Below are 26,040 nucleotides of genomic sequence, written 5' to 3' on the forward strand. Positions count from 1 at the left end.
TCGTTTGTCTTGCCCAGGTCCGAGCGGATCAAGTTGACATCCACCAGGATGGCATCCACCTTATGCGCCAGGGCCTCGAATTGCCTCCCCATCGAGGTCTGCATCCCATCAAGCGCGCCCATGACATCCTGCAGGGAGAGCTCCGGTGTCCCAGGCGAGTCCTCCTTCTGGGCATCCGGCGCCTGGCTCGATCCACTCGGCGATGTCTTCAGGAGGGCGTAGCGGTCCATACTGTTGACTTGGGAATACGTTCCCCGCCTGGTGGCCTTAGTCTTCGGCCGATCTCCTTCTGCCTTGCCCGACATAATGGACTCCAGGCAGTCCAATGCAGTGAAGACCGTCCCCTCCCAGAGAGAGGTATAAAGAGTGAGCAGGTCCGCCTTGTTCTGCCAAAGTAGCCCACCGAGCGTCCCCGGGGTTATAAAGCCACCCAGAGCACTACAGTGTCCGGGCAGACAAAGGGAACGAAACCGAAAGTGAAAGAGCGAGGGCCTCCGTCCGACAGTTCACACCTCACCAGGCCGTTGTTGATCAACTAGGAGTCGGGCATCCTGCCAACTCTAGCCCCTGGCATCTCCGGGAGTTAGGCCGCAATCTTTCGCCAGTCTTAAGTCCGGTTCCCGATGGGCGATCCGACCGCGGGTAGCATCAATCGCCTCCCTGACAACTCAGCAACACGATGCCATGCATACCATCAGGATTGGAGACCGGATAGTCGACGGAGGGCGCGAGGGTCTCGGGAGCTCTAAGCTCACGCGGCCATCTTGGTCAAGCGCTAGGCTCCTCCCTTCTGCAAACATTTTGAGCAGATGAGGAGCCAGCTCCTCGGGGAATGATTTATAGAACTCGCAAGTGAGTCCATCTGGGCCTGGCTTTTTTTTTTGTTGGGAGGGTCTTAATCGCTCTATGGATGTCTTCTATGGTTATCGGTTGGCAGAGATATTCTCTTTGGCCGTTGGAGAGCCATGCGAGAGCGATGTCCGACAGTCCTCTGTCTGCAGTAGAGGCACTGGTCCGCGACGTGTATATATCTTCATAGGTTTGTTTGAAATACAAGGCAATATCTTGTGTGGTGAAGTGATCTCCGCTGGATGGATCAGTGATTTTGGTGATGGTATGCCTGTCTTTCCTAGCTTTTATCCTGCTCGCCAGGTTGTGTCCTGGCCTGCCCCCCTCCCCGTAGGCCCAGGCAATGTGTCTTTGTGACAGTTATCGGATTTCATCGTTTGCGAGGTCGTTATATTTCTGTTTTTTACTCTTTGATTTGTGCAAGCAAGAGAGTGATAGGAGAGTTCGCAAGTTACTTTTCCCATCGGATTAAGATGTTTTCAGTCTGTCAGCTGACTGCGGCTGTCCCTTAATATGCCCGCAGTTGTGATGATACAAACTCCTCAAATCGTATCCTTGAAGACCTCCCAGAGGATTGCTGCGCTATTCACCGACCCCTTGTTCTGCTCAAAATAGTGGACAATGGCTTCGTGAATGGTGTGCATATAGAGCGGGTCTAGCAACGCCTCCGAGCAAAATCGCAGCATGTTCTGCCGACTAACCGTTTGAGGAATGTGGAGTGTGAGCATGACCACGTTGTGGTCAGTGTCCGCGGTAGCTCCCCCCTACTTCAGAGACCCACGTTGTCACTGTCTCGCTCATTAACCAGTAGTCTAGGCGCGACCAGCTACCATATGTTGTAGAAACATGTGTCCCTTCTAGCGTGTCTGCGTGCCACAGGCACCATACGTCTGTCAGACATAGCTCCACCATCCCGTCGTTAATGGCCCTGGCCGCTTTAGGTGATTGCCCGCCCATGCCACTTGACTCATCCTTACCTGGGTCTAGGTGAGTTTTGAGATCTCCCCCCACTATATTATTGTAGCTGTTGGGTAGTCCCTCAATATGGATACTATCTTTTTGTATAGCTCAGGGGTATCCGTATTAGGACCATAGACATTTACCAGAGTGACCAACTCCCCTGCCATTTTACGGTGTGTTATGGCTTAACGCCCTTCATCGTCTATGCAACTTTTAATCACAGTGAATGGCAGGGTTTTTTGACAAGTGTGAGGACCCCCCCCCCCCCAGCATATGAGGAGTATGATGAGGCCAGTCAATACCCAGCCCATTTTGATCCAATATGTGCCTCAGTCTGATGTCAAATGTGTTTCTTGGATGAGGGCAATTTTTACCTCAGGGCGGTCCAAGTATGCAAGCACCTGGCGTATTTTCTTGGGTGAGCTGAGCCTGCGCATGTTCCATGTGAAGCAAACTATGTTTTCGCTATCCGTGTGCAGCATACAAGAAGGTCCAAATATGCATAAGGCACCAGTGTGCAAATGTAGCTCTTCTCTGTCTGTAGTTGGTTTTGTGAGTAACTTGCTGCCGCTTAAACAAACCCCATAGTTTCCCCCCACACCCTCCACCCACTTGAGCAACCCCAATATGCCAAAGCCAACCCAAACCACCCAGAACAAAACCCAGAAGTGAAACTGAGCTGAACCCACTTGTGGGGAACACCCATCGGGGAGTGCTGGAGCGCAGGTAGCCTCCCAGTTGAAGAGGGAGGTGGACGGAAAAACCGTAGTGAGAGCAGAGTTCCCCCAGCTTATCAGCAACAATAAGAAAGTAGATAAATCTTGTCATGCACAAAATAATAACATAAGTTTTATCTGTGTGGCCAATGTTCAGATCATCTCGACAGTTGGCGAAGACCAGGGGCCGTGGGTGGAGTATAGTCAGAGCCCGGTTAGCATAGCAGGAGGCAGCCAAACTCCAATGCCCGGCGTCTGTAATATGCGCGATAGGAACAGGGTCTCATTCCGTAGCAGCATGCGAGGAGCCATCGCTGTCATCGTCCGCAGGGCCGGTGGTTTTTAGATTTTTTCCGTTTGAGAGTCTTTGCACAGTCCATTGTGGACTTTGGAATGGTGAAAATCCTCTGGAGCAGCGCTGGGTACATCATCGCATAGGGGACCTTCTCCGCCATGAGGATCCGCTTCGCTGGTTGATATTCTTTTCTCACGGCTTGCACTGTAGCAGTGAAGTCTGGATAGAAAGCCAGAGAGTTCCCTTCATGGATTACGTTGCCTTGCTCTTTGGCTAAACGCAGAACAGTGTCAGGGTCTCTATAGTTGAGTAACCGCCCAATTATGGGGCGTGGTGGAGCACCCGATGGAGGGCGGGTCGCTAGAGAGCGGTGTGCGCGCTCCACTATGAGCATGGGCGACAATTGGTCAGCATCGAAAATTGTATATGATTCAAGACGGCCAGTGTTGGTGGACTCTGGAAGGCCCGTGATCCGTAGGTTGTTCCGCCTTGATCTGGCCTCAGTCTTCATTTTTGGCCTGTATTACTGCCAGTACCTTCTCCATTGCTATTGTTTTGGTGGTCATTTGTTGTAGTCTATCCTCAGCGTCCGATATGCGGGTTTCCGCTTCTCCCAGACTGAGTGCGTGTTTGTCCAATTTGGTGGACATGTTATCCATTCTTATGCTCATGCTATCTATCTTGGCGTCAATGGTTTGTAAACTAGACTGCACCGCCATCAATGTTTTTTCAATTGCGGACAAACTCTCCGTGGGGGCGTCCATTTCAGAGTCGGAAATGGCCCGCTGCTGCAATTTGGTGGACCTGCGGGGCTCGAATGTGAGGCGAGGCTGGCCGCGTTCGATTTTGCCCATTTTGTGTCTTGCACTCACACAGTGTATGTTGATGATAAGGGCGCGTGACCCAGACATTGAGAAATTTGTGTTTGCTTTGGCCTGCCCTGCGTCTCGCTGTCAGGGAGAGCCGCTAGTTGGGTAAATAGGTAATATGCCACCTCGGGGTGCGCACCGGGTCAGATCCAGGGAGCCAGGATCTCTTCACGGCCCGGCGGGGCAGGAGTGCAGGTGGACCCCACTTTAAGCAAAGTGCTCTTGTGTGCCTGTCAGTTTAGCTAATCAGCGGATTTCAGCCAGGAGGAAGGCAGGATGCGGCGTCCACGCTTGCTGAATGAGTGCCACGCTGATGCAGAGGCCTTGATATGGCGAGGAGGTTTGCACTTGCCTGCTGCCACTATAAGGCCTGTCCGGTGTGGGCTAGGTGCTGCGGCTGACAATCGTGCCATGATTTCGATAATGGCCGCAGTGAGGGGGCTCGCCCTCCGCAGCGTGCCGGCCCGTCCCGTGTCCTGGGTGTGAGGTTAGTGTACAGCTCGGGGGGCTGTGGGCAGAGTGCGGGTGCCGGCAGCGAGATCGGGCCGCAATGCTCCCTCCCCACACACAGATGCGCTGCTAGTGCGCCACACAGTGCTCCGTTTGTCTCCGTGGCAATGGTGATACTGGGCGGAACCAGCTTACCGCAGCGATCCTCCTGTGTAGGCCGCCCGAGTCCGAAGGCATCGGGAGGGCAGCTGTGACCACCTCTGCTGCCCCTTGTACCTTCAGGCCCCAGTCATCGGATCCCCCAGGTGAGCGCTGGGTGGCAATACAGGCCCCGCAGTGCACAGCCAGTGTCAGTAGCAGCATCTCCCAGGCAGCAGCTCTCGGCTGAATCATCAGGCCGCCATCTTGAGAGCTCAGGCGCAGGTCGCGACTCCACTGATTTTTGCAGCGATCAGGGGAGCCGGCAGCATCTGCACTCGCCATCGGCAGTCTCGAGGTTTCCACACTCTCGTCCTGCCGGTTATCCTTATTTTTAAGTGCAGGGGATGCAGGATTGTCTTTGGAGACACAGTGGACACTGTGTTGGAGCACTTTATGGTTTAAATCATTTTATTGAATTTTTGCAATCATAAACCACGCGCCCACCTACAACCACTGGCCGGCGGGGAACATTGTAAGCATCAGTGACATTTTAAAGAGGAAAAACAGGGAGTAATAAGAGAAGGCAGAGAAGGACTTGAGAAGACCAAGAGAGAATACTGACAGAGATCTACCCACAACCCAATGTGCGACATGGAAGGGATCTAGGCCTCGTGCGGTGGCAACTCCTCTTGGGGTGATGGCACGTCAGCGAGGGGAGCAGTGGGAAACCGCAGGACCCTTAAGTAGCGGGGGCAGGTGAGTTCAACAAACTCAGAGGTTAAATATGCCACAGTGGACCCCCCAAGTCTTATAAAATTTAGGCAACATGCGGTTAATCCCGGCATTGATCCTTTCCATCCTCATCACTTCCCATAATCTATGCAACCAATCTAATTTAGTTGGGATGTCCTCCATTCCCCACTTGGCTAGAAGAACCTGCTTAGCTGCCCCAAGGGCCTGGGTGATTGCCCTCCACCTGCAGGAACGGAGAGGGTACGCGAGGGGGTTTGGAAGCCCCAGCAGGATGTAACTGGGGCATCAGGGAAGTTCAGTCTGGTATATGTGGTCAACCTAAGGTAGGATAGCGTCCCAGTAGGTTTGTATCTTGGGGCAGTGCCATAGGATGTGGGACAGTGTGCATGTCTGGCCGCATTTGCGCCAAAAAGATCGCTGCTGTGTGGTTTCCACTGGGCGACACGTGCCGGGGTATATACCAATAGTGCGCGATTTTTAGAAGCATCTCCTGCTGTCTGAGTCCCGAGTTCTGTGTACGATGTCCGCCCACTCCTTCAGGGAAAACTCTCGCCCAGTTCCGATTCCCACCTATGCTGCGCTGGGGATTTAGCGGGGTTCTTAGCCTTGTTGAGGAAGCCATGGATATCTGACAAACGTTTATTGGACATGCGGGTGACATACCAAATCTCAAACTTAGTAAGGAGCCGACCTGCGTGGACGCGAACATGAGGCTGTGTTACCCAATGGTGCAGTGCCAGGTACTGCCAGTACGCTTCTTTGGGGATCCCATAGACCTCTACCAGTTGGAGAAAGTCCATGATGCCCTGCAAATCAGAGGTCGCCCAGGCGCTTACATTTTGCTTCCTGCCATTTTAAGTATGCGTTCCCTACAAGGGCTGGGGGAAAGTCCGGAATTACCAATAAAAGGGGTCAAGGTAGATACAGCGGTGGACAGTCGACATCTCTCCTGTACCTTATCCCACACCTTCATCGTGGAGCGCAGGACTGGGGAATTGTACGCACCCAGCGGGCAATGGCAGTTGGGGAGCCAGGGAACCTTCCAAATGTGGATGCCTGCCATACCCCTATCCATAAAGCACCAGTGTTTTTCTGATTCTAACTCGTACCATTCCACCATCCAGCGCAGTTGCGCTGCCTCATAGTAGCGCCCTAGATGTGGGACCCCGAGTCCCCCCTCGTCCTGACTCAGATGCGTGAGATGACGTGCCATACGCGCTTTCTTTACCCCCCCAGATGAAGGCATCGAGCATGTGCTGCAATTGGGCCAGGATCATGGGTGGCGAACATAGGGGGAGGGTCTCCATTGTATAAAGAATACGGGGCAGGATCGTCATCTTAACGGCTGCTATCTTACCCAGCCAGGAGAGGGCATGCTTCTTCCAACAGTTCCATTCTTGAAGAACCTTAGCCAGTATCTCCGAGTAGTTCACCTGGGCAATCTTTGTGTTGGTCGAAAAAACCCGGATCCCCAGGTATGTGATGCCGCTAGTGGCCCAGGAAAATGGGAAGTGCACCATTAGCTGGAGTTGGTCTGCGGCCGGCAACGTAAGGCTGAGTGCTTGGATCTTGTTCAGGTTGACTTTAAACCCTGACCGCACTGAAGGCACCAACCTCTTCCAATAAAGGGGGAAGAGACAGCAAGGGGTGCGTTAAAAAAAAAAAAACACATCGTCCGCATATAGCGAAATCTTGTGCTCCCTGTCTCCCATCCGGATCCCGGTGACCGTGGGGAGCTGGCGAACCCTTTTCGCTAAAGGCTCCATATAGAGCGCGAACAGGAGAGGGGACGCCCCTGTGTCATACCTTGCTCGATCAGAATGGGACGGGATACAACCCCATTGACCCAGATGCGGGCTTGCGGACTATGGTAGACACAATTCACCCAATACTGTTTTCAGGCCTTCTTTTCACGCTTTGCGTTTCTTTTTGGGAACAGTGTGCGAATGCCTTCGGGCATCAAGACGTGCTCGCCTTTCGCGCGCCAGTTGTCGGCGACAGACCCTCACCCCATTTGTATGTGGTGTTTGGGGGAGCACCATGACTCCACGGACTGCAAGGCTTGTCAGCAGGTGAAGCCGAAGGCCCGGCGGGAGCGCCGGATGAAATTTCTCACGGCTCGAATGTCCAGGTCGGCGGCGTCACCCCATCCGTACCCCGCGGAGGGGTTCAAGAACCGCCGCTTCCGTCTCAGACATTGTCCCTCTCCGAGGCCGCAAGGGCGTCGCTCGCCTGTTGGTAAGTGTCGCAGTTTGTCCCCGAGGCCTGGTCCACGCCCTGTGGGGGCGCGGGTTCTCCACAGGTCGTGTGGCCTCGCGCGTCGCCACCCTAGCCGCCGTGTTCCGGCGTCGGGGCGACCAGGGCCCAAATGGAGGCCTATGCTGCGGCCCTGCAGGCCTCCTTGGCTGCTCCTCCTCTTCCTGGTACATCTGCGGATCCCTTGCCATGTGCGGGGCCTTCTGCGGAGTCGCCGGCGGCTCCGGCGCCGACCGGTTCGGCTTCAGGTCTTGGAGATGTGGTGTCGTCGGGGTGTGGCCCTACGGGGTTTCCTCCTTCGGACCACAGCACCTCTGCCTCACCGCAAGCCCCTGTGGGGGTCCCTGTGGTGTCGCGGGAGGTTGCGAGGACTCGGAGCTCGTCCTCGAGTCCCCCTCAGTCCTCTGGGCAGGCTATGGCCTTGTCAGATGCCGGGCTGATGTTGCTCAGCCGCTGGCGGTTGCTGGTCCTGGCGGCGCTGCAGGGGCTGGCTAGGGGCCGGGCGTGTCCCCGGCCCCCCCTCGTCTCTCCACGCAGGCGGCTGCCTCGTCGGCGGTCAAGTCGGCACCTTTTCGGCGCCGTTCATGGCCGCCCCTGCTCCGACCCCGCCCCGTTCTCCCGCTGTGCGAGTAGTGGCAGAGGTCGTCTCGGCGTCCCCTTCGGCACCGGTCGACGTTGAGCTGATGCCGGTGGCAGACTCCTCGGTGCTGTGCCGGCGTCGGGTTGTTGATTCGTCTTCGGAGGCTCCCCTCTTCTCCAGACGTTCGGCAACTGTCTCTTCCTCCCTGGAAACGGGACGCCACGTCGTGGCCTTTTCCCCGGCGTCTTCCAAGGGGGGCTCTTCGCTGTCCCCGCGCCCACAGTCTTCCCCGGAGGCGCCTCAGGCCCACCAGTTGTCGGTCACCCTTCCCCCATTCCAAGCTTGGCCTTTTCTTCCTCCGGTTGGACTGGGGGATGGCTGGCTTAGCTTACAGCCGTCGCCCACGGAGGAATTGCTCTCCCCATCGCGTTGCCCTACGGAGGCGAGTGCTGCCTTCGCCCGGGCTGTCTCCACGGCCAAGAGGATTTTATGCATGGGCAACCCGGCTGACAATTTCCCCGCATATCATTTGCTTGAGGTTCTCCATTAGGGCTCTGGTGGACGGGAGCTGCTTCTTCCCTTCGAAGCTTTGCTCTATAATTCTCTCTTGGGGGCCTGTGGGCATCCTGCCACGGGGGACCCGGTGCCCCAGCCGCTCCTGCACCGCCACCGTCCTGCTCCGCATGATCCTTTCTTCCTTTCCTTCCACCCGGGGCCCTCTTCTGCAGACTGCCTTTCCCTCCTTGCCATCGGTGTTGTCTCCTCTGTCACGGGAGGCCTGGTGGTTAGATTCATGGGGGCGCAACATCTTCGCCTCCTCTAGTGCTGCCTTGCGGCCGCTCAACACGCTGTGTGTGTTGGCCAGAGCCACTTATTGCTTGTGGGATTCAGCGGAGTCCCTTCTGTCTTGCACGTCTCAGGAGGGTGCCTGCGCTGATCTGCGGCACCATGTGTTGGATGGCCGGGAGCTGGCGGCGTTTATTCTTCGCTCGGCTCTGGATGTCTGAGGCGCTTGGTGGCACCATGGCTTCTTCGGTGGCCCTCCGTCGCCATGCTTGGCTGAGGGATAGTGTTTTCCCTGAGAATGTTGGGAAGCGTCTGGTTGACCTCCCATTCGATGGCGCTCTTTTGTTTCACGCCCCTGCGGATTTTGCCATTTAGCGGTTCCTTGCGGGACTTCGTCGTCCTCCTCCTCAGTGAACCTGGGTGTCGGTCCTCTCTTGTTTTCTGGGGGGTATTCTCCCAGTGTTTTCTGGGGCCTAGTGTTCAGTAGCCCCGGATGTGCCTTTGGTGCTGTTGGCTGCAGGTTCTGCCCCCCCCCTTTTTTTAGGTCTCGCTGAGTCAGCGCGCATGCGATGCTCGGAGAGACTTTAGTAGGTGAGTTTTCAAAGTGCTGCAGGCTAGCGACAAGCTTGCTTGCGTTCATGCTAGCGTGCACGCGCGAACCGCCAGCCTTCAGCAGCACTTTGGAAAAGGTCTCTCCCCGTCAGCGCATGCGCGCTGACTCAGCTTTTGGTATAATCGCGGCACCCGCGCTTAACTTTTAATGTTATAAGTAAAGCACGGGTGCTGCGATTATAGCAAAATTTAAGAAATAGATGTTTTTTTCTATTTCTTTACTTTTGGTATAATCGCGGCACCCGCGCTTTACTTTTGACATTGAAAGTAAATCGTCGGTGCCGCGATGCTTATTTTACAATACTTTTTATTGAGTTTTAGGAAGTCAAATGTAGTGTTCTAGTTGTGGAATGTCGATTAGGAATGTTGAGTTAAGATTCCTTTTGGGCCATTCGGTAAAGGCGGTTTGAGTGGGACCGATGGTTTCTTTGAAGGTGGATGTTTACGCTGTCTTCTTGAAGGATAAATCTTCTTCTGCCACCCACTACGTGTCCTAAATTGCAAACAAACGATCTCATGCAGAGGCACAACCTAAGTCCAGTGGTCTAATTCAACTGGATGAAGTACATATTTACAACCTGTACAAGCAATTATTCCATTACAAGAGAATATAAGCGGTTCTGTCTACCCTATCCAATTGGGCAGGTTCAACTGTCCATAGATATGAAAGACAAAATTGCTGAAGTCTACACAACCCATGGCACAGTGCACATAATAGTTATGCGTCATTTACATCAGCGTTCAACAATATCATTTATCAATCATCATCCTGTACACTGCCCCTCATGCCAAGGTCGTTTTGGTGCAAGCCACAAACGCCTCGCGGTTACGCTTGCGGGATTTCCAATTCTGCATAATCGGTCGCTCATATCTCACTGGTAGCAGCGTCTTTCGGTCTGGTGTCTACGTTCGAGACGTGGCCCCTCATCCAACGGATTACAGTAACTAAAGCTTTATTAGTCTCCGTAAATTCCCGAGACGTCGGTGATTTGGGATTCCTATCAATCTGCATGTCTGATCAATACAATATAATGGCAAAAAATATATAACTTTGCCGAAGGATTCTACATAACTGTAGTCCACCATCATTTCCTGCAGGGGACGAAAGTTATGGAAGAGCAGGCTTCCAGCAGTACTAGCTTCGGAACCGCTCCCTTTTACATCAAAGGCTGAAACTTCCCACCTCCCGTTCACCCCATCTGCTAGCTAGTGCCCTAAAGCTATTTATGTAGCATATGTGCTGCGATCCAAGGTAGCTGCTCACATCGGTTAATCAAGTTGTCGTGGGAGAGTCTATTGTATCAGTCGTGATGTGGCGCTATGGGGTTGCCACCAGGGAGGTCTGCCCCCTCCCCATCCTGCGGGGACGCACAAGCCAATCCCCAGACCATGGTGGTCAACAGACTCCGTCGCCCTGTGTCAGTGGCCCAGCCCCGCTCTTTTGTCAGCCCTTATGTCCGACAATTATTGACTCTGCACACAGTGGTGCTCCTTTCAGTTGGTGGCGGCGGGAAAGGTGTCCTCGCTGCATTGTCAATGAAGAGCTGCCTGGGTTCTGGAAGACTAACATCCATCTGCCCCTTTCTAAAACTTGGCGGCAGAGGTCTTGAGGCGAGGGAGGTTTAACTGCTCTCCTGTGCGATTCGAACGTTAACAAGCGGAGCTCCGCGATTCCCCTGGGTACACAGCGGCACAGCCAGCAAAAACGGTCATTGTCGTTGTTGCAACAACACACTGCGCTCCGTTCAGGGGTGCGCCGTGATTTCATTATTTTGAAAGCCCACCCCCAAACTTATTTGATTAGCTAATACCGAAGACAGGGTCAAAAGCCTAGTTTAATATGCGTACCTCAGTGCATCCTACTCACGAAGAACCATTCTAAAAGTACACATTTCCAGTGCGTGTTCAAGTATTAAACTGCACCGAAAGCATACGTGGACAATGGATTAGATACGGAATGTCCTAAAATCGTTATACGTGCAGGCGAATGAAAGCATGGCTGAACCCAGGCAGCGCAGATGCAAGTAATCAGACGGCTAAACACAGGGCGTGGCCAAAATAACGGCGGCGTTCGAGGTCCGGGTTGCGAGGGAGGTCGAGGGACTGGTTGTGGAGCCATCACCACTCGTCATCCAAGTCTTCGCACTCTGGGTCAGGTGAGTCGAAGCACAAGAAGAATCGAAGAAGCATCGTAGCTCTTCGATCTCTCCCCATCGGTTGTCTGACGTGACAAGGGATGCGGGCGGTGCCCCTCCAGCGGCTCCGCGTACGGAGCCTGAAGGGTCGACTCAGAGTTTTCCTCCCTTTCCGGGACCAGGAGCGCCCCCTGCCCAGCTTCATCAGGTTTACGAGGCGATGCAGGCCAGCTTTCGGCAGCCTGACTCTGCTGATGCTTTCGGGCCCTCTGAATCGGTTGGGGGTCCTATCCCTTCCGTGCAGGCGGCTTTGATTAGATAACTTAGATTAATTCTTGTTTTCTTTGTGTTTTGACTGTTCTCCACTGTAACATTATCTTCTGTATCACATTTTACCCGGGTCCAGGGGCCTTTTGGGTTGCTCCATTGCTACATAACTCTCCAAACCTTCCTAGTCCGACATTTCAGGCCCATCAATCGCCAGTGGGCGGCAGGATCTGCCATCACCTCCCCCACTGGCGCACCATCACATCGGACAGGTGGGTTTTGCAGATAGTCCGAAGGGGCTACTCCCTCCCCTTCGAGACTACCCCCCAGCCATGCCACCTCAGTACCATCGTATGTCGGAGGATCATCTGGGCCTTCACCAACAGGAAGTCGCGGCTCTCTTGGCCAAGCGAGCCATCGAGCGCGTTCCTGCCCCAGAAGTAGGCCGTGGTTGTTATTCCCACTACTTTCTGGTACCCAGAAGGACAAGGGCCTGCGGCCTATCTAAGACCTCAGGAACATCAACCGCTTCCTCCAAAGGGAGAAGTTCAAAATGTTGACGCTAGCTCAAGTCTTGTCTGCCCTTGACCCTGGAGACTGGATGGTAGTGTTGGACTTGCAGGACACCTATTTTCACATCGCCGGCCTACCGGCGCTACTTGTGGTTCATGGTAGGCCACAAGCATTTTCAGTTTACTGTGCTCCCCTTCGGCCTTACCAGTGCCCCTTGGGTGTTCACAAAAGTAATGGCGGTGGTTGCAGCTCATCTGCGCAGATCAGGGGTCCCAGTCTTCCTCTATCTCAACGACTTGTTTTTGAAGGCGGGCTTGCCCCAGACAGTAGTCTCCCACCTCCAGACTACGGCCGAACTCCTGCATGCGCTGGATTTCTCCATCAACGTGCCAAAGTCACACCTGATTTCCTCTCAGGAGCTCCTCTTTATCCGAGCAGTTCTAGACACTACACGGTTTCGGGTCTATCGTCCAGAGTCCGGGATATTCGGGCTATGGTTCCGATCTTTGAGCCCTTATCCCGGGTTTTGGCCAGGATGACCCTCCAGCTGCTAGGCCTGATGGCCTTCTGCATCCTGCTGGTGGATCATGCCAGGTGGCATATGTGGGCTCTGCAGTGGAACCTGAAGGTCTGGTGGGTGAAACATCAGGGGAATCTGTCCGATTGCGGTCAGATCTCGAGGGCACTGCACACCAATTGCAGTGGTGGCTCATGAACCAGCATTGGGTCAACGGCAGATCCCTCTCCCTTCCCCAACCAGAGTTAACAGCTGTGACGGATTCATCACTGCTGGAATGGGGCTGCCACATGGGGGAGGAGGAGATCAGAGGCCTCTGGTCTCAGGCGGAGTCCGGGCTCCACATCAACCTTCTGGAGCTACGGGTGATCCGTCTTGCACTAAAAGCATTCCTTCCCTCTGTCCTGGGAAGAGTAGTGTAGGTGTTCACGGACAACACCACCGCCATGTGGTACTGCAACAAACAAGGCGGGTGGGGTCGTAGACCCTATGTCAAGAGGCCCTCTGCCTCTAGGCATGGCTGGAACATCAGGGCATATCCCTGGTGTTTTAACACCTGGCAGGTTCTCTGAACTCCAGGGCAGACGAACTCAGCCGCAGGTGCATGATGGATCACGAATGGCGTCTTCACTTGGAGGTGGTGCAAGGTCTCTTTCGTCAATAAGAAGAGCCTTGGTTAGATCTATTTGCCACCGAAGAGAACGCACAATGTCAGCAATTCTGCACATTGGAATTTCCAAGGCGGCACTCGCTAGGCGACGCTTTTCGTCGCGACTGGAATTGCGGTCTGTTGTACACCTGTCCGCCTATACCACTTCTGCTCAGAGTGCTGAAGATGATCAAGCACGACAGGGCCCAAGTCATTCTTGTGGCTCCTGAGTGGCCACGAAGAGTCTTGTATCCCGAGATACTGCATCTAGCCTTCGATCCCCCGATCCGACTGCCTCTTAGGGAGTATCTTCTGTCGCAGCAGGGGACGGCCCTCCACCTGAACCCCTCCAGCCTCCAACTCCTTGCTTGGAGATTGAGCGGCGGCAGTTGACGTCATTCAACTTGCCTCCCGAAGTCTGTGATGTAATCTTGGCAGCCAGTCGTCCCTCCACTAAGACGGTATGCGGCTGATGTTCGAACAAATTTGTGGCATGGTGCGCAGCAAAGTCTGTGGATCCCCTTTCTGACCCTCTTTCTGAGGTTCTCTTGTTCCTACTTTCTTTGGCCCAGCAGGGTTCTGCTCTGGGCACTATCAAGAGCTATCTCTCGGCCATTTCTGCCTTTCTTAGGCTTCCTGATCAGCATTCTCCCTTCAAGTCCCCGGTTGTAAATCGTTTCTTATAAGGCATTACTCCTCTCTTTCCTCCTATCCCCTTTGTAATGCCTCAGTGGGACTTGAATTTGGTTTTGACCTATTTGATGTGCGCTGCCTTTCAGCCGCTTCTCAACTGTCTTCTTGAACTCTTAAGACTGCATTCCTGGTAGCCATCACATCTGCCAGAAGAGTGAGTGAGCTTCAGGCTTTCATCCAAGCCTCATTTTCTGGCTGTACATCTGGACCAAGGTTGTCTTAACAAATCGTCCATCCTTCCTTGCCAAGGTGGTCAGCTCCTTTCATATTGGGCAAACCATCACTTTGCCCACCTTCTTTCCGCCTCCGCATCCTTCTAAAGAGGAAGAGCGGCTCCACTGTCCGGATCCAAAATGTGCGGTTCTATCTGGATCGCACCAAACCGTTCCGGGTGGATGACCAGCTCTTTGTTGGCTACGTGGGCCCCAAGAAAGGTCAGGCCGTACACAAGCGGACCATCTCCAGATGGGTGGTTTTGTGTATCAAAGGTGGCTATTCTCTAGCAAAAAAGGAGCCTCCAGTGGGGCAACGTGCCCGTTCCACCAGGGCGACAGTAGCCACTACTGCTTTGGGACGAGGTGTCCCTTGAAATGACATCTGTCAGGCAGCAGCGTGGGCATCGCTGCACACATTTACAAGATACTACTGCCTGGACAGCCAAGTCCGTAGAGAAGACTTCTTTGGCCATTCTGTTCGCCAGGATTTTCTGGTGTGAACTTGGTTTGCAGACCCACCTCCGGGGTTGGTATAGCTGGGGTATCTATTCTAAGGTAAGGAATCTATAACTAACGGTTTCTTTCAGATGAACAAGTTACTTACATTCAGTAACCATATATCTGTAAGAAACGTAGGTTAGTTATGGATTAATTTCCGCCCAACCCATCCTCCCCGTTCTGCAAACTGGTTTCTAGGGTTAAGGACATCATTCATTTCAGGGCCCTTGTTTTGTGCACCAGCGGTCAGTGTCTTGCATGGCTCTGCGTTTCTGGCGCGGAAAGTCATGTACAAAACTGACGTCAGCGCACGAGGGTGACGTCTAATTAACTACCTCAACGTCATCCCGGCGACCACGGTGCCAACGACTGATGCTTAGCCGACCGACGCCATCTTTCGACATGTAGAGGTACTGCTGACGAAAAACTTTCCGGATCCAGTCTGACACCTGGGGGTAATTCTAAGGTAAGGAATCTATTAACTAACCTATGTTTCTTACAGATATATTGTTACCGAAGGTAAGTAACTTGTTCATTCGGTACTGCAGGACTCATGTGCGACCATACTAATTTTTTAATCCCTTAAAACCCCACCAAGATATTCTTTAAAGGCAAAGTTTACGCCAAATCACGCTTTGTGAGTGAAGTTCTGACTGTTAAGATTATTTTTTGTTCATCAAAGTGCAAAGCATTCTTTGGGAATAAACCGAAGAAATCAGTTATTTGGGGACCTCAATCTCCCCCCCCAAAAGTGCTCTGGGAACCCTCTGTTCGGATAATTCATTGCCTACGAGCTTGATTAGGATTCTCCTGGAGGTGAACTGGGTATACAGGTAAGTACCATTTCCTGTTTTTATTATGTGATAAATGTAAAGTATTCAGTAACCTTGATTCCCGTCTCCATTTAGACACATGTAAAATGTAATTGTTTGGTTCTCATTGTAGAGCACGTTAAGGTCCCTGATGAGATAAGATTCCCTAATGCCTGCTGTGTGGGAATTGCATCACAGACATCTCTTAGCGTGTTTAATCCAACAGGAGGCTGGTTGTACGTTAGCCTTGGGACCCTCAGTGTTTCTGTAAATGGTGAAAAGGTACGTTTTTCTACAATAAGTTATCTCATTTGCATTAGTTTGTAATGTCTATTTAGTTCAATCGCTGAAGAATCACTGCGACTGAAAATTGTCACACTTATTCACTCTTCCTATGTTAGCAGGATTTTGCTGATGGGTTCTGTGGCAGATTTGTGTATATTTGTTTGGAAATTGGAGGAGCTATTGTTATTTAAGACCATGGAGGTCTCTGATTGCTTAGCTGAATAGATTTCCTCTAACACATATACGTTCAATCTCCTAGATATATTTGCACCTACGACTGTTGTATTGTTAGATTTGCTGATTGAACCTTTATGTAATTGATATAGAATACCGGATCCTGAAATCAATGTCTGATGCATCTAGAAGAGGTCAGTGAGCAACAGGCTGTTGTCGGCAGACTTACCTTACGCTTTGAGACCGTAGCAACCTCTACAGAGGTTACAGATTGTCATTTGAATTGAGTTGCGGCAATGCCTACTCACTTTCCATTACAACATTAATCTAAGATGATGGAGGGGCATATCGTCTGACCCTCTCCATCCAGATGGTTGGGCGTACCCTAGAAATTTTCAAAGAAAAATATGCGGGGGAAAGACTTGAGAACCATTCATATTGTAGTTCTGTTGCACAATGTGTTCTCTACACTCACTAATTCTATATGTAACCTTTCCTCTAATGGAGTCTATAATACATCTACCGGTTTGTTTGCTTTAAAACTAACCCAGACAAATACTAGTATCTTGGAGCTTATTTTCATCTGACATGGCTTGTAGCAGCGCCTCATGTTGTGGCGTTGGGGGATAAATCACACTGCTAGTGCATAAATGGCACCACCTTACCAGGTTACCTTGGTTTTTGCTTTTTTGTAAGTGGTTGTGTGGTGTTGGTTTTTAACAGTTAAAATGTTTACATTTCTACTTTCGCTCAGTGGGTACACATGGTGGAGTACTGGGTGCGTACAAAGGCCACACTTGTCTCCATAGCTTGCTGCACATGACCATAGGTGTGGTATAACTTGATTTTGTGCAATGGTTTCATCCTTCTCCAAAACGCCATATTGCGCTAGCATAGGCTGTGTGCAGTGTAGTCTGTGAGCAGGGACAGAGGGCAGATGGAAAGCTTTGGGGCTGGGTTGTTAGGTTTGGTCACATATTGCACACCAAGCCTATGGATACATTTGGTAATTTTGCCAGGAGCATCTTTTTTTGTATGGTAGTTTGCGTGTTTCTGATTTTTACTACATTGGTTAATTAACTTCTAAATTGTCGGCTTATATTTTTTGAGATACTTCTTCCTTCTGGGCTCGTGAAATTAATATATATATATATTTTCAAAATCTTTATTTTCAATTTAATAGTCAGAGAGACAGCTTATACATACATCAGTCCGGCATAAACATCGGAATTATTCAACAAATACATCAAAGGTCAACTGACCTACAAGAAAGTCAATCATCACTGACATAGAATGGACGAACCCTAACCCCTGAACCCCCAACTCACCCCTCCTCCCTGAGCTTCCGTAGTAGGTACAATATTTTTTCCGTAGTAGGTACAATATTTTTCATACTAACAGAGTCAATCTGAACATGGCAGACCCCAGCAGGTCACCATCTGCCCGGCTGTCAGCCTTTCTCTCCTCCCCTGAGTGCTGTCCACTCTCCCCAGTTCTCTTCAGTGTGTCCGCTCCTTGAACATGTGTATGCAAGAAGGCTCAGAGTCATTTCAGCCCATGCTGCTAGGGTTTCCAGTGCTTTGGGGTCCTTGCTTGTCCTTCTCAAGTGTACCTCCTGCCCACCCCACCACATCAGTCTCCCAAGCCACTCTCGTGGGAGCCAGAGGACTTATTGAGTGTTTACAATGCACCTTTTTGCTATAAGGAGGCCTAGAATAGCGTACAGTCTATTGAGCTTCCTTTTTGGCTTCTCTGGAAGAAGGCCCAGGAGACACGCGCGTATTGCCTGAGGAATCACCCAGTTAATGGCCTCCTGTAACTAAACTAAAACCTCAGACCACAAGCCCTGTATTGTTGGGCAGTGTCAAATCGTGTAGAAAATCTGTGGGCTCTGTGTGGCATCTCAGGCATTTCTGGTCACTAGATGGATATATACTGTGTAGGCATTTGGTGGAAAGGTAGGTCATGTGCAAAAAATGATATTGTATTAGGTTAGAACGGGAACACCCACAACTTTTTTTTTTTTTAGCTCCCGCATGTATCCTAAGCCACTGCTGCTGAATCAGTGGGTCCTCAATATGCCGTTGCCACGCCTTTTCTGTTGGGAGGTGCTGCAGTAGTGTTTCGGACTGCAATGACCGACATAAGTGTGTCATTAGTTTACAACCCCCCGGCCATCAACAGTAATGTAACCAGAATGCAGATGGGGAATATGTTCTGGCACTTCCGGAAACGAGGGCCATAGTCATCTAGCCGTTGCTGCTATCTTTGCATATTGCAGGAATTGGCCTGTCCCTAGGTCAAACGTTTTCTGGGGTGAAATTAATATATTTGAATATTTTCTGCTTTTTGTGGATTAACAGGTTATATTCCTTGAAAATTATTATATAAAACTGATTTTTGTTGCATTTGAAATGAAAAAGTTTCTTGTGAAATTATTATAGAGGGGTTGGGTATTTTTATTTTTTTTAAATACTCTTCGATCATTAATAAGCGGCTCATCCAGGACACACAGTTCCAGTGTTGTCGTGTAGTTCCTATGAGTCACCCAGGACCTGCAAGGCTTTGGATGACCTAAACTGAGGGCTTGTTGTCCCAACCTCCTTCGGACACCCCCACAGGATATGTCAGCTGTTAGACCAGCTAGCTCTACAGTGCCACTACCACCCCCTGTATTCTACAGTGGTGTAGGTAGTTTCTGGCAACCACTGAACATGACAACCCTGATTCCTCAGGGATCGTGGAAAACAGTTCAGTACATTTCGCTCAGACACTCGTGCTTGCTTTCTATCAGAAAAGACACAGGTTGGCGATCAGGACATTTCAATAATTATTTATTGGTCCAGCGACAATCTGGTGTAAAACATATGTGCTGCGACAATTAGGAGACAGAAGCATACCATTTCTAGTACCAATATAGTGAACAGTAGATACTTTTCTACCATAGTGCTAATAAGATGAACAGAAACAGTTCAGATAAAAAACAGTAGCACTTGCATACTCTTAAAATGTGCGCCCTAAGTAATTTGCTAAAATGTACCCAGCCTAACCTAGATGTGTAGGTGTATGTGCGTATAGCTATGTATATCTGTAGCCAAGAAACCCTCAGGTAAGAACCAGCCCCTCACCTGATGGTTTAGAACGAAGGACACCGTCTCTGCGTCAAGGATGACAACCCACAAGGGATGTTAGACCGCTGTAGGTCGAAGATTCGTCATGCAGGACCCCCGTCTCAGCTTGGAAGGAATTCTCCTCTAATTTGTTGGAGGGAGTGAGGGTGTTTTATACTAAAGTGGTCACTCCAGGGTTTTTTCTATAATGGATATGTTTTTAAAACCACCATGGATGTTTTGGAAACAATCGCTGATGCTTTTTTAAACAAGTGCGATCATGCACAGCTGGCTGTTGGCCAAAGGATAAAAAAAGTGGTGACCTTTGCACATAATAAATCTGCTGTGCCTGGGGACATGTTTATGCACGTCCGGTACAGGGATTCTGATAGACTAAGAGCCTGGTGTCGAAGAGACCGGAGAAAGCTATCAGGTAAAAGGTCAACTGTTTAGAATCGTTATAGTAGTGTGGATGGGATGTTGTATGTAAAATGGAGTATACATGACAGGGCTATCCTAAAGGATACGACGGTATCATTAACAAATATTTGAAGTGTGACCAAATTACACTTGCTACATCTTTCCTTTTAATTTATTATGTGCACTAGGAATTGGATTGATTAAATATAGTTAGAGGTCCTCTTGGAAAATGCTTCAGAGATTCCTGGTATTCTTAAAATGTTTCATTCTTTGAAGTATTATGACAATGCTCTGTTTAAGTAGGATACATAACAGTTTTTAAATTTGCCTTTATGGCTATTGCTGTCAATTAGCCACTTTAGTGGGTAGTGTACCTTCAAAGTAACAGCTTCACTTTTGATTAAAACCTGGTGCATTTTGCTGTAAAACAGTTTCACCTGCTTTTTGGAAGATTGAGTTATGATTGAAGAGTACCTTTGAAGTCCAAACTTGCTTTTGTGACTTCACGTCCTTTAATGTTGGAGATTTCTTTGTGATATTTTAGTGTATAGCATTTACATTATGTGGACATATAGACAGATTACAGTTACATAATCGGTGGATATAACAACTTGGGTGGCTGGTTAAAAATCTGTGGTCTGATGATTATTCATTTTTTAAACAGTTTACTGTGATAAACTGAACATGATTTTTGTTTTTAGGATTGCCACTAATCATAGCATCCTTGATGATTATAACAATGTTAACACCTTTCTTGGGTTCAACTGGAAATATTACTGAAGAGCGTTTTGGATCTTTTTTTTCCCTTAACATCTTGAGCACAATAGATCAACATTATTCTAATGTAATTCCTTTTTTCTCATTTAGTGTAAATCTGGTGCCCTTACCACCTTTTTTTTTTTATTTTAAGTTTTTTCTTACTGCAAAATGGTAGGCTCAATTTCAGGTTGATCACAATGGAGCGCAGGTCGAATACACAAACCAGGTTTATTCCAGCCAAAGATATCTGAAAGAAACACGGTCACTTTAGAATATCCCCAGGCGTCAGGCTGGACCTGGAAAGATTTTTGTAGAATAACCCTTGCGCGTCGCTAGGCGTCGTCTGCGGCTCCGCGTCCGTCGTCGGCGTTGTGCGCCGGAATGATGTCGTCGGAGTACTTAGACGCCGCCCTCGCGCGCTGACGTCAGTTTTTCTTTTTCCGCGGCAGTAAGCGCCGATCCGGGAAGAGCTTACCCCTAGTCATTTATTGACTAACTTTTTCGACTCTTTTTGGTCTATCGACTCTACTCTGGTGCCGGTAGGATGCCTGTGACGCCTGTCATCGCCTGATGTCGGTGACGGATCGCCGGTGCCTTTATTGCCTGGGGGCCGACCTTGACGCGGAGTCGTGCCTCGATTGTCAGGCCTTGACATCGAAAGCTAGGCGGGAGCGGTCCTGTAAGCTTCTCGAGCTTCGGCACTCTGCTCCTCGACGCTCTCGGTCCAGGAGGAGGTCCAAGGACCGATCGCGGAGCCGCAGCCATCGTCATCGGGTAAGTCGAAGCACTCCAAGAAGTCCAAGAGACGACATCGCTCTTCGGACTCCCCTCGCTGGTCGCGCGACTCGGCCGAGGGTCAGGGTGGTCCCACCCCCGCGGCTCCGTCGGAGCCGCAGGAGCCACGTCCGTCCCCATACCCGCTGGTCCCTGGGACTGACGCGACTCCGGCGGAAGTCAGTGCCTTCCTCTCGGCCATGAGGGGCCTGGCTCCGCCGTCGACGCCTGTAGGCGCGCCTTCGGGCCCTGCAGGTTCGACTGGGTGACCTCGCGTGCCGGCGGCTCTGGCCCCGGCTCCAGCTCCGGCGCCGTCGGCAGCTCCGGCCCCGACGCCGCAGGTCCCCGAGGAATGCAGGCCTGGATCTCGGTCGGCGCCGGTCGACCTCACGACGCCTCCTCTGCCGGCGCCGGCACCGACACCAGTTCCACCTCCGACACCGTCCCTGGATGACGTCGTTGCCCAGTTTAGCCCCGGTCCGGGCCCAACGCCGGCCCGGACCAGGGCTAAACGCTGGGAGGGGTCTGATGACCCTATGGCCGCTCCGGCCCAACTTTCTCAGGACTGGGCAGAGGAATTGGGGGATGCCAGCGGTCTGGATACCTCCCCGGACGCTGGTTTCATCTCTCCTCCGACTGTGGCCTCGGAGGAGGGTGCAGCCTTCTCAGTGGTGCTGCGCAAGGCGGCCGAAGCCCTAGGGCTCGAGTTGCCTGCTGTGGCCGTGAGGACTAACGTCCTCACAGAGGTCCTTCAACCGACAGCAAGCTCCACTGAGCCTCTGCTGCAGTTTAATGAGGCCCTCATTGACATTCTGCAGGGCACTTGGTCCAAGCCCTCCACAGTTCCTCCTGTGGACCGGAACGTTGCCCGGCGCCACCGCCCTACTCCGGGCGACCCCAGTTTCCTCTCCCAAAACCCCACCCCGAGAGTCTGGTTATCCAGGCCTCAACCTCCCAATCCTCCTTCCCGTCCGCTCCTCCGGATCGGGAATCCAAGAGGTTGGAACAGTTTGGCAAGAAACTGTTCTCGTCCCTGAGTTTGGGACTGCGGTCTTTAAATACCGCTTGCCTTTTGGACCGTTATTCCCACTCTGTGGGATACGGTGGAGGACGTTCTGCCCTTGTGCCCGGTGGAGGCTTAGACACGACTCACTCAAGCACTTGCTGACGGTCGAGATGCAGCACGGCATGCCATACGGTGTGGACTTGACACCACGGACTCGCTGGGTCGGGCGATTTCCACCGCGGTGGCGCTTAGGCGTCACGCCTGGCTGAGGTCCACGTCATTCTCGGGGGATGTCCAGAGTACCCTCATGGACATGCCCTTTGATGGCACTCGCCTTTTTGGTGAGAAGGCAGACAGTGCGCTGGCTCGGTTCAAGGACTCCCGGGCCACGGCCAAGTCCTTGGGTCTTTCGGCCCCGCGGCTGCAAACTTCCGCCTTTCGTGGCCAAGGAAGGGGCGCCTCCTCACGTCCGCCCAGCCACCGGCCGCAGATCCAACTTGCACGTGGACGTGGATTCTGCCGAGGCGGTACTGGAGGTCAACGTGCCGATCAGTCCACATCCAACCCGGCAGCATCCGCCTCAAAGCCCTCCTAGTCCGAGCTTTCAGGCCCATTCAACACCAGTGGGCGGCAGAGTTCGCCATCACCTGCTCCACTGGCGCTCCATCATGTCTGACAGGTGGGTGCTGCAAATCGTCTGAAGGGGCTACTCCATCCCCTTCGAGACGACCCCTCCAGCCATGCCACCGCTGAACCACCGTATGTCGGGGGATCATTTGCATCTTTTACGAGAGGAAGTTTCGGCCCTCTTGGCCAAAGAGGCAGTCGAGCGCGTTCCTGGTCCAGAAGTATGTCGTGGTTGTTATTCCCACTACTTTCTGGTTCTCAAGAAGGGCAAAGGGGGCCTACGCCCGATCTTGGACCTCAGGAGCGTCAACGCCTTCCTCCGGAAGGACCGGTTCAAGATGCTCACTTTAGCTCAGGTTCTGGCTGCCCTAGACCCTGGAGACTGGATGGTAGCGTTGGACTTGCAGGACGCTTATTTCCACATCCCCGTCCTGCCGACCCACCGGCGTTACCTGTGGTTCACGGTGGGTCAGGAGCACTTTCAGTTCACCGTGCTCCCCTTCGGCCTCACCAGTGCCCCTCGGGTATTCACGAAAGTGATGGCGGTGGTCGCAGCTCATCTGCGCAGATCAGGGGTTCCAGTCTTCCCCTATCTCGACGACTGGCTGTTGAAGGCGGGCTCGCCCCAGCAAGTCGTCTCCCACCTCCAGACTACGGCCGACCTCCTGCACTCGCTGGTGTTCTCCATCAATGTGCCGAAGTCCCTCCCAGAAGCTCCTTTTCATTGGAGCGGTTCTCGATTCTGCGCAGTTCCGGGTCTATCCGCCGGAACAGCGGGTCCGGGACATTCAGACCCTGATTTCCATCTTCCGGCCTCTGTCCTGGGCTGATGGCCTCCTGCATCCTGTTGGTACCTCACGCCAGGTGGCGAATGCGGGCTCTGCAGTGGGACCTGAAGTTTCAGTGGGCTCAGCATCGAGGCAACCTGTCCGACCATGTCCTGATCTCAGAGGGCACTGCGAACCAGCTGCAGTGGTGGCTCACGAATTGCGATTGGGTCAGCGACAGATCCCTCTCCCTACCCCAACCGGAGCACGTAGTAGTGACAAACGCATCCCTCCTGGGATGGGGGGGGGGGCATATGGGAGAGGCGGAGATCAGAGGGCTCTGGTCTCCGGCGGAGACTCGGCTCCATATCAACCTATTGGAGCTGAGGGCGATCCGACTTGCACTGAAAGCCTTCCTTCCCTCTGTCCGGGGAAGTGTCTTGCAGGTGTTCACGGACAACACCACCGCCATGTGGTATTGCAACAAACAGGGTGGGGTGGGGTCATGGACCCTTTGTCAGGAGGCTCTGCGCCTCTGGACATGGCTGGAACATCAGGGCATCACCCTGGTGGTTCAACATCTGGCGGGCTCTCTGAACGCCAGAGCAAACGAACTCAGTCGCCGGTGCATGATGGATCACGAATGGCGTCTGAACTCCGAAGTGGCGCAAGGTCTCTTTCTGCAGTGGGGAGAGCCTTGGTTAGATCCACTGAAGAGAACTCGCAATGTCAGCAGTTCTGCGCGTTGGAATTTCCAAGGCGGCACTCGCTCGGAGACGCTTTTCGTCGCAAGTGGAGTTGCGGTCTGTTGTACGCCTTTCCGCCTATACCACTTCTGCCCAGAGTGCTGAAGAAGATCAGGTGCGACCGGGCCCAAGTCATTCTTGTGGCTCTGGATTGGGCACGAAGGTACTGGTATCCCAAGCTACTCAGTATGTCCCCGATACGACTGCCTCTTCAGGAGGACCTTCTGTCGCAGCAGCAGGGGACGGTCCTCCACCCGAACCTGTCCAGCCTCCACCTCCATGCGTGGAGATTGAGCGGCGGCAGTTGCCATTTGACTTGCCTCCTGAAGTCTGTGATGTCATTCTGGCAGCCAGGTGTCCCTCCACAAAGACAGTATACGCCTGACGGTGGAACAAATTTGTGGCATGGTGCACAGCAAAGGCTGTGGATCCCCTTTCTGCCCCTCTTTCTGAGGTTCTCCTCTTTCTTCTTTCTTTGGCCCAGCAGGGCTCTGCTCTGGGCACCTTGAAGGGTTATCTTGCTGCAATCTCTGCTTTCTTAAGGCTTCCTGATCAGCCTTCTCTTTTCAAGTCCCCTGTTGTCTCCTGTTTTCTCAAGGGCATTACTCGTATGTTCCCTCCTGTTCCATTCATAATGCCTCAGTGGGACTTGAACCTTGTTCTTACTTTTCTGATGTGCGCTCCCTTTGAGCCCCTTCACAACTGTCCACTTCGTCTACTGACTCTGAAAACTGCCTTCCTGGTGGCTATCACCTCCGCTAGGCGGGTGAGTGAGCTCCAGGCTTTGTCAGCTAAGCCTCCCTTCCTTTCGGTTCATCCGGATAAGGTTGTCCTCCGGACCCGTCCTTCTTTCCTTCCGAAAGTCGTGACTCCCTTTCACATCGGGCAATCTGTCACGCTGCCCACCTTCTTTCCGCATCCTTCAAAAGATGAAGATAGGCTCCACCGTCTGGACCCAAAACGTGCGCTGTCATTTTATTTGGCCCGCACAAACCAGTTCCGGGTGTACGACCAACTTTTTGTTGGATATGTAGGTGCGAAGAAGGGTAAAGCTGTGCACAAGCGGACCATCTCGCGATGGGTCGTGTTGTGTATTCAACTCTGCTATTCTTTGGCGAAAAAGGTCCCTCCTGTTGGGCTGCGAGCCCATTCCACCCGGGCCACAGCGGCGACAACTGCCCTGGGACGGGGAGTCCCCTTGCAGGACATCTGTCAGGCGGCGACGTGGGCTTCACTGCACACGTTCGCCAAGCACTATTGCCTGGACAGCCAAGTCCGGAGAGATGGCCACTTTGGCCGTTCTGTTCTCCAGGACTTTCTGGTGTGATCTTGGTTCGCAGGCCCACCTCCGGGGTTGGTATTGCTGGGGTATCTATTCTAAGGTGAGGAATCTAACTAATGTGTTTCTTTCAGATGAACAAGTTACTTACCTTCGGTAACGATGTATCTGTAAGAAACATTAGTTAGATTCCTCACCGACCCACCCAGCCTCCCCGTTCTGCGAACTGACATCTAGGGTTAAGGTTCTCCCTTTCAGGGCCCTAGATTTTTTGGCACCAGTGTCGGTCTCTTGCATGGCTCAGCGTCCCTGGCGCGGAAAGCTATGTATAAGAACTGATGTCAGCATGCGAGGGCGGCGTCTAAGTACTCCGACGTCATTCCGGCGCACAACGCCGACGACTGACGCGGAGCCACAGACGACGCCTAGCGACGCGCAAGGGGTATTGCGACAAAAATCTTTCCGGATCCAGCCTGACGCCTGGAGATATTCTAAGGTGAGGAATCTAACTAACTAATGTTTCTTAC

General features: G+C 52.1%; 1 protein-coding gene across 5 annotated transcripts in view; it reads left to right on the top strand.

The window, feature by feature from the left end:
- CEP192 (centrosomal protein 192) overlaps nucleotides 1-26,040 on the top strand; it is a 1,978,693-nt gene that overhangs the window by 702,017 nt on the left and 1,250,636 nt on the right. For all 5 annotated transcript variants that reach the window (XM_085605862.1, XM_085605865.1, XM_085605864.1 and 2 more), the window contains exon 21: nucleotides 15,700-15,848. In XM_085605862.1, the coding sequence (XP_085461988.1) occupies nucleotides 15,700-15,848 (149 nt within the window). The remainder of the gene's footprint in view (nucleotides 1-15,699; nucleotides 15,849-26,040) is intronic.

The sequence above is a fragment of the Triturus cristatus genome, chromosome 5_1, assembly GCF_964204655.1.
Source record: "Triturus cristatus chromosome 5_1, aTriCri1.1, whole genome shotgun sequence".
Lineage (NCBI taxonomy): Eukaryota > Metazoa > Chordata > Amphibia > Caudata > Salamandridae > Triturus > Triturus cristatus.